General features: G+C 46.0%; 1 protein-coding gene across 1 annotated transcript; it reads right to left on the bottom strand.

The window, feature by feature from the left end:
• Positions 1-701: 701 nt before the first annotated feature.
• LOC128406912 (uncharacterized) lies at positions 702-7,829 on the bottom strand. Its single transcript, XM_053374784.1, has 10 exons — positions 7,498-7,829; positions 3,777-3,850; positions 3,608-3,645; positions 3,341-3,457; positions 3,029-3,108; positions 2,480-2,576; positions 2,234-2,317; positions 1,788-1,892; positions 1,343-1,388; positions 702-1,039 (listed from the first exon to the last, which is right to left on the bottom strand). The coding sequence occupies exons 1-10, from the start codon at positions 7,515-7,517 to the stop codon at positions 987-989; spliced, it is 714 nt and encodes a 237-aa protein (XP_053230759.1). The 5' UTR covers positions 7,518-7,829; the 3' UTR covers positions 702-986.
• Positions 7,830-8,222: the final 393 nt, after the last annotated feature.

Below are 8,222 nucleotides of genomic sequence, written 5' to 3'. Positions count from 1 at the left end.
GGACCTCCAGATCAAATTAAATTCTTACCTTATGCATTATATCTTGCACTGTCCGTTATATAATGATGCAAGAAAAAGATTTTTGGTACCTATAATGACAGGGTCCCCTGGCCAGAACCCCCTTGACATGATTTTATATCTCCTTGCAGACACAGATAAGTATGTGACCTGGCGGGTAGCACTTTTTGCAACTGCTGCTAGGAAAATTAGAGCAAATTATATAGCCGAGGTAGCCATTAACTGTAAAGGAGATGAATTTATTTGATCCTATCTATCTACCTCAAGCTATGCTCTATCTTTGTCACCAAACTGAGTATAAATTGCACACTGTATTAATTGATATTGTTTTTAACATTAGTGACCATGTGATGATTTTAGCTTATGAATTTTACAGTGGTGCCTCGCAAGATGAAATTAACTCGTTCCGCGAGTCTTTTCGTCTTGCGATGTTTTTCGTCTTGCGAAGCACGGTCCGTCGCAACTGCGCCTCTTCAAGCGGCTTTAAGAAAAAAGCGAACAAACTCGCAAGACGTTTTCGTCTTGCAAAGCAAGCCCATAGGGAAAATCGTCTTGCGAAGCAACGCAAAAACCGAAAAACCCTTTCGTCTTGTGCATTTTTCGTCTTGCGAGGCATTCGTCTTGCGAGGCACCACTGTATTGTTTAATGTTTTTATTTGTACATTGGGGTACTTGTATAGCTTTGTTTAGAGTACATAATGTTTTAATAATATAAATGTTTTAAGTCTTTTTTATCAATTCAGTATATTTTCTTTTAATTGTCAAATAATTTTGTGTACATTGGGCAGCCTTTGGCTATGTGCGATAAAACTGACTGAGACTGAGAATTAAATTCTTAACCTGAGGTACCACTGTACTATTGCATAGGAAATAATTCTAAAACAACAGCAATGATCACAATTAGCAACAACACACACAATGAAACAGTAAGCAAAAATTGCCACTCCATAGTTGCTGAGCCTCGAAACTTAGACTTCGGTCTTCTCCGCGTAATTGAAATCGACACTAAGCATTATGTCATCTGGAAGAGAATGAAGGAGAAGAGAGATTAATTTATGTCACATTTACTGATTCACCAAATTTACCTGGTACCCATTCAACCATACAGGGCTGGGGTTCTATTTATGGAGGCTGTCTTTGGTGGCAAGGACTCCTTCCAAGCCTGCAGTTTGGCCCTGGAGGGAAATAGTCACGTTTGTCCTGTGGCAGGATTTCATAGCCCCATGACCCAGAAGGTCTGCATCAAGCAAGGATACTGCAGCTACTGAGTGGGCCCTACCTAGTCTGGAAAGTGAGTCCCACATCCCCAGGCTGTGGGTCTTACCTTCTTTGGGGCAGAAGTGAGCCAGCTCCAGAGGGATGAGAACATTCTGTAGAGAAAAGAAAATACAGTACTGGATCAGATGACCGATCTGATACTAAGCGCTCCACAAATAATGGGTACAAGAGAACATGGAAGCAGACCCAAGCCAGGGAAGACTTGCTTCCATCATGGGATGAGTGAGTTCTATTGCCTGGCCCCAATCCCTTGCCTCAGGCGACTTCAATGGGTCCTGCAGCCTACTAGGCAGAGGTGGAAGTGTAACACCAAGGAAGAGGCCAGGAAATGTCTCCAGAATTGTCTGGCATCCCAGGGACACACATTGTGCTGTGTGCCTGATACCAGACTGTGGGAATCCTTTCGTAAGCCACTCTGGGAGCCTCTTGGGGCTGTTAAGGTGAGATGTAAGTGTGCCAAAGGAATTAATAAATAAAGGTGAGATACTTACCTTCAGGCGACGGAGCGCCTTGGCATAGGACATCAGCGAGCCAATGCCACTGGCTGCCAGCTGCCTCTCTGCTGCAACTGGACTTCTGGCGTAACCTCTCAGTTCCTGTGGGAGGAAAGAAGACCTCAGAATCAGGGGCTGGTCTGGGTGAAAGAGACAGACCACTGTGAAGCCCCTTACACGCTCAGAGAGAGATCCGTTTCTCACTGTCCTCAACTGTTCTAAAATGGCAATGTCCTCCAGACCCAAATTGTAGCTCTGCGTCAAAGGCCCTCCTTTAGCTGTTTGGGCAAGTGGGCCTTTGCTGGCTATTCCATGTGGCCAGCTTGCCTTCCAAGAGGGGAAGGGCCAAAGAGGTGCACTGCTGAGAAAGTGTATGTTAGGTGGCGGCTTTTCCATGAAAGCTTTCTAGGTAAAACAGCCACTGATGCCATCAATATACTTACATTCATCAGCAAGTTCAGGAGCTTAGCGCTTGGGGCTTCCCAGAGGAGGCCTCCCAGCATCAGAGTATAACGTTCGTCCAGCTCCTGTAGACAATGGCAATTTTCATCCACATGGGTCCGTTGAGGGAGGGAGAGGATGTGCCAAGCAGAAGAAAGAGAGATCAGATGTTGAGCAATGGGTGCAATACTTAAAGTGTGTGAAGAAGAAATAACCACAGAAGTCAAATTTCAAAACTAACAACTTACATGTCTGTCGGGCTCACTTTTCACCTCAACGACAGCCGCAAAGGCTGCATGCACAATCAGGCTGTGGAGCTTCAGTGGCAATTTGGGCTTCATGAGGCTGGCGAGATGGAGGGAAAAGTTTTTAGACTCTGTCTCCTTGGAGTCTTCCTCATATTGAGGGGGGGCATCAAATACATTACATTCTCTTGAACTTCTAGTGAATGCATGTGTTAGCTTAAACCACTTTTTACAATCAAGCAGTGTATAAATTTTACAGGATAAAATGAATAAAGGTAAAATTAAAATAAACATACGAGGGCACTGTTTATGTGGCAGTCTACCTGGCACTTTGTATGCAAGCCTCTAGGTCTTAGTTAATTTTCTCTCTCACATCTCCACTCATACTGTAAATAGTTGCTGCATAAATAAAGCTTTTTGAACGCAAAAAACTCAAGAAATTGTAAGCAATTATTCCAATCTAATTCCAATCTAAGTGGCAAGGTCTGGTAACACCTTTCCACATTCTGCCCCCCCCCCAGCTCGTTGTCAAGCTCAAAGAACCCAGCGTACCTCAGTTGGTAAAGAGCCTCCAGTGCCATAGCAAGAACCAATTCAGGGTGCGTAAAGCACGGAATCCGTCCCATGATTTCCTGATAGAGAACAGAGGGCAGAGCGGGGGAAAGTCAGTTCCCTATGGACATCAGCTGGATTCTTCTAACCCCAAACTCAGGGCAGGAATTGGCAATTTAATGCCAAATGCCTGCACAACCCTTCTCTTGGCCAGACCCCGCCAAGCCTTCCTTCTGCCCAACATCCCCCAAATCCCGCCCCAGCTCTCCTGCCCACCTCACCCCTGGATACATCATGCAACCTGTCACTCACCGCAATTGACTTGACGGCCAGATTTTTGGAGTACCTCAACGTGTCCTTTTCTCTCATGCGGGCCTCCGAGCAAGTGGCCAGCACGCAAGAGAGGAAGGACTCATCCTTCTCCTGTTGCTGAAAAGGCAAGAGTAAGGCTGTCAATTCATGGCGGGAGGGCTTCTCTGCATCTGAGACAGCCTAAATGGGGGTATAAACAGCATTTGTGGATGGGGGTGGGTGGGTGAGGGATTTAGTATGTACTGTGCTGTTTTCTCAAATACTAACCGCACGTGATACCACAGGCCTGACAGTCACTGAAGCATCTGCAACAAGAGAAGAAGGAAAGGACATGGGGGCACGTTAGTTCATTTCTACTTATTTTCCACAGTTGAGTATTAAAGCATTAAGGCCACTCCTCCTTATGCTCCAAAATGAAAATGAAGCATTTGTTCACCTGGGCGCACAGCAGCCCTGGACTTCTTGGGCTCAGTCCTCTCCCCGAATATCATGTCCCTCAGTCTCCTGAACCTAGAAGAGAAGCAGAGGAGCAGACGTTGTTGTTGTTGTTGCGTGTCAAGGGCCCCCAAGACACCCCCGAATGAAAACACGGTTCACACATCATTTTTGTTTTGGTTTTTGGCATAATTTTGGCCACAACGTTATTGAATTACAGTAAGTGAGTGGTTGCTTAGGCATTGGTTAGCGACTATCTGTTCCCACTTGGAGGTAGGAACAGAACTGACAACCACACCTGTACGGAAGTCAGTAATGGTAAACAATTTTGGGGAAAGAATAAAGCTGGGAGCCAGGCTCACACCTCTCCCCCAAATTCTCCCTGGGGCCCTAGCCCTTTGTCAGGGATACAGACAAAAGCATGGTGAACCCCTGGATTCCTTTAACGGAATACCCTTGCAGCAGCAGCATTGGAGGGGCAGGCACAGCCAACCTCATCCCCTCCACCAACCAAAAAATTAACAAATGAACAGCCACACCCTAGGCCAACCCCAACCTCTCTCACCACCAAGAAACACAAATGAACAGCACGAGCAACGCTGACACCAAACCCTACATACATTAAGCAAAATAGAAACATCGCCACCTGACCCCCCCACCCCCCACATCTCCCCCCCTTCCCCCCCCAATGTCTCAACAAATGAAACTGATTTGCAAAAATGTTACATGGAAAAAATACAAGAGACATTACACATACTTCTGTAAAACAAGAAAATCTTTAATAAAAAACCAAAACAAAAAAACCAATGCCTAACTGCAACCTTACAAGTTGTGACGATTTGCTGCGCAGTAGGCAAACCCAAATGGCCCCAGCCAATCAGCCAAATAGTAAAAATCCTACCAGGCCCCTGCTCCAAAGCAGACGACCCCATGACAGGCATAGAAAGGTCAACACAAACAAACCCTAATTAAAGCGACGGTGGGCGGGTAATCCGATGTGCACAGCGAAAAGAGGAAGTTCAACGCTGCGCACAGGGACCTATATAGCACCCCCATCAATCAAATAAAATTGCAACCATCAATTTTCCCAAGCAACATTGGGGGTGCCCAATCAAATTTGTGGCCATCCAAACTAACCCGCCCAGCAACAGGGGATGTCATGGTTGCTCCCACTGCAACATATGCTCTCCATGAAGGAGAACCCGCTTTGTTATACCACCCTATACCAGCAGGTCTCAGTTAAAACCAATGCTTTTTTTTCTTGGGGATGCAGGGGTACGCATACCCCTAAACATTTTTTGAATCTTTGCATTTACTGTACTGCATTTATTTTCCCCGATTTGAACTATAAAATGGTGATTTTCTTGAGTCAAAATGAGATTACCCCTAAACATTTTTTTTTAGAAAAAAAGTACTGGTTGCAATATAAAAATCACAATATAAAAACACAAAATGCATAATAAAGGTTAAAAACAACCCAGTAAACCCCCCTCCCCAACACATCTCAAAAGCTGAGACAGAAGCCTACAACCAAAATGGTGTGTGTGTGTGTGTGTGTGTAAGAGAAGACGGAGTCTTTGCAGCGTAGCAATAACACAAACACGCTACTTCGGCTGCAGGACATCGTATCAACAAGGAAATTTGGTGTTGTTGCATCTCCTCGGGTAGTTGTTGATTTGTTACCACGAGGAGTTGTTGTTGTGGAGGTATAGTTTGACGAGGTTTCTGGTTATTTGTACCCTAGATGCCCAATCACGCACAAAAACAAATCTCACTGCAGCCAACCAAAGACCACCAACACCCTAGGTCACCCCCCCTCAAACTCGCACCGCCAAGGAAATGCAACAAGTGAATAATAAGTGAACCCACACATACACAAAGTAGAAGAGAAGCATCGCCACCCGACCCCCCTCTCCCCCTCTTTTCTTCCTAACCTAACACTGCAGGCAACACTAATGTCTCACAAAAAATGAAACTGATCCGTAGAAAACACAACTTGAAAAAAGAGACAATGCCCTTTTTTTGTAAAATACTCACAACCAAGGAAATGCAACAAGTGAATAGTAAGTGAACCCACAAATACGCTAAGCAGAATAGAAGCATCGCCACCCGACCCCCCTCTTCCCCTCGACCCCCCCCTCTTTTCTTCCTAACCTAACACTGCACGCAACACTAATGTCTCACAACAAATGAAACGGATCCGTAGAAAACGCAACTTGAAAAAAGAGACAATCCATTTTTTTGGTAAACTACTCACAACCAAGGAAATGCGACAGGTGAACCCACAAATACACTAAGTAGAAGAGAAGCATCGCCACCCGACCTCCCTCTCCCCCCGACCCCCCCTTTTCTTCCAAACCTAACACTGCGCGCAACGCTAACGTCTCGCAACAAATGAAACTGATCCGTAGAAAACACAACTTGAAAAAAGAGACAATGCATATTTTTTTTTGTAAACCAAGAAATCTTTAACAATTTATTTATTATTATTTAAAAAACCAACAAGGAAAGGAGCAAGAAGGAGTTATCCAAGATGATCGTGGACTTGGAGAGAAAGGAGAGCTTTGAATCATCTGATTTCAGAACGCTGGTGGGAACTTAATCCGTTTCTGAAATTTGCAGGCACCTGATGCTCAAAGGACAAGTAGCCTGCCGGGCTGGGAAGCAGATTACACCAATTGTTGGAGGAGAAAAACATCTTTTACCATTACCGAACATCGCTATATAGAGCTTCCATGAACAGAGGCACTCTACCTCCGGAGCCAACTGCTAGAGGACAAGCCGCAGGAGCGGGCTACTGTTTGTGAGTTTTACAGGGCACATCTGTTTGGACTAGACGGGCTTTCCCTCTGATCCAGGGCTCTCTCCGTGTTTTTTATGCACCCACAGACCCCAAACGGCTCTCCACAGGAACACAGTAGTGCACCTCATGTGTGAGGGGGGATCCCAACACCCCCCACCCCGACTCCACCACCCCCGGCAAAGCAAAGAGAAGGGAAGCATTTCCCGCGTTTAAAAGAGCCCTCAGCATAATGCTTTTAAGGCAACCCTGCCCAGCCTGGAGAACTAAGGGGGCTTCTAGGAGGGTCGTCACAGCATCAAGGCATAGACGAGCCGAAGAATGCGATTAAAACTCTCTTAGTGCCAGAGTGACTGACAGGAAGACTGACAGAGCGTCCGAAGAGTTGAGAAACGGAGAAGGAGTAGGAGCGAGGGCGGGGGGTGTATAGCGGTTAGAATTCTGGACTAGGAGATCCGAGTGCAAATCCCCACTCAGTCGCGAAGTGCACTGTTTGATATTGGGTCCAGTCACTCCCACCCTAGCCTGCCGAACAGGTAAGGGGGAAAGGCAAGCCATAAAGACCACCTTAAACTGCTTGGATGCAAAGTGGGCTATCAATGTAATAAAAAGCATCCAAAAAATAATAATTATGGAAGGTACCCGGGGATCATCTAGTTCAACCCCCTTCAGTGCAGGAATATGCAGCTGTACCTTATGGGTATCGAACCTGCATCCTTGGCGCTAACGGCAGCTCACTCTAAGCAGAGGAGCTACAATGAGATTTGCGGGAGAATGGGACCGCAGGGAAAGGGGGCGCGCGCGAAGAGAAGTTAAGCTCTTCGGGAAAATGTTAAATTCCGTGGGGGTGCTGGCCGTGTGGGGGACCCCAAGCCCTCGCTCCAGAAGATTAAAAAGAAGAGGCAGAAGAAATCCTACTTACATATTGATGATGCTGGCCATCTCTTCAGGTGAAATCCCCTCCGGTTTAAAATAAACTCCTTTAAAATCCTCACACAACAGTAACTCCGAACCTTGCCTCTAACCCTACCGCTACTCCTCTCTGTCTAAAATGTCCAGGAAAATATGTGCACAAAATATCCAAATGAAAAATGAAATGATAAAGTTGAAGCAAATAAAATAAAAGTTGAAGCAAATAAAAGAAAAGTCTACACCTATCTCCCCTGTTGGCCGCTCGCTCGCTCGCTCGGTAGCTAGCAGATTGCTTGCTCCTCCGTCCCACTTCTATCTCAGCCAACTCCTCCCAACTAACTCGCGAAGGAGATGTGGAACTGCTGTCTTTTATGCAGGCAGCAATAGATGTCACGGAGATGGGCAGGACACTGTTTCCATGGCAACCCACCCACCTTGACCCTGAACAAATCTCCCCTCCCTCTCTAGTTCCGATGTTTTCTCCCTCTCTTTGGGACACTTGCTGTTTGCAGCTTTACAGATCCCTTTTTATCACAAACCAGCTCATACATTTTCTTGCAACTTTTCTAAAGAGAGCCCATCCAAACATTTTTTGAAATACAGTAGAGAACTCATGCCTCCTGAGCCTAGGGAGGACTTGCTTTGCATGCAGGAGATCCCAGGTTCAGTCCAGGCTCTCCACCAGATGGGGCTGGAAATGCCCCAGGTTTGAAAACCCTGCAGAGTTGCTGCCAG

The sequence above is a fragment of the Podarcis raffonei genome, chromosome Z (assembly GCF_027172205.1).
Source record: "Podarcis raffonei isolate rPodRaf1 chromosome Z, rPodRaf1.pri, whole genome shotgun sequence".
Taxonomy (NCBI): domain Eukaryota; kingdom Metazoa; phylum Chordata; class Lepidosauria; order Squamata; family Lacertidae; genus Podarcis; species Podarcis raffonei.
The sequence above is the reverse complement of the archived record's forward strand: the minus strand, read 5'-3'. Positions and strand labels throughout refer to the sequence as shown.

What these genes read in the sequence shown, in the direction of transcription:
- LOC128406912 (XM_053374784.1), bottom strand. Translation starts at nt 7,517, where the DNA reads ATGGCCAGCATCATCAATAT. An exon ending in TGGCCGTCAAGTCAATTGCG is followed by an intron (nt 3,109 to 3,340) that starts GTGAGTGACAGG and finishes GTTCTCTATCAG; the next exon opens with GAAATCATGGGACGGATTCC. An exon ending in AGGCGCTCCGTCGCCTGAAG is followed by an intron (nt 1,389 to 1,787) that starts GTAAGTATCTCA and finishes TTTTCTCTACAG; the next exon opens with AATGTTCTCATCCCTCTGGA.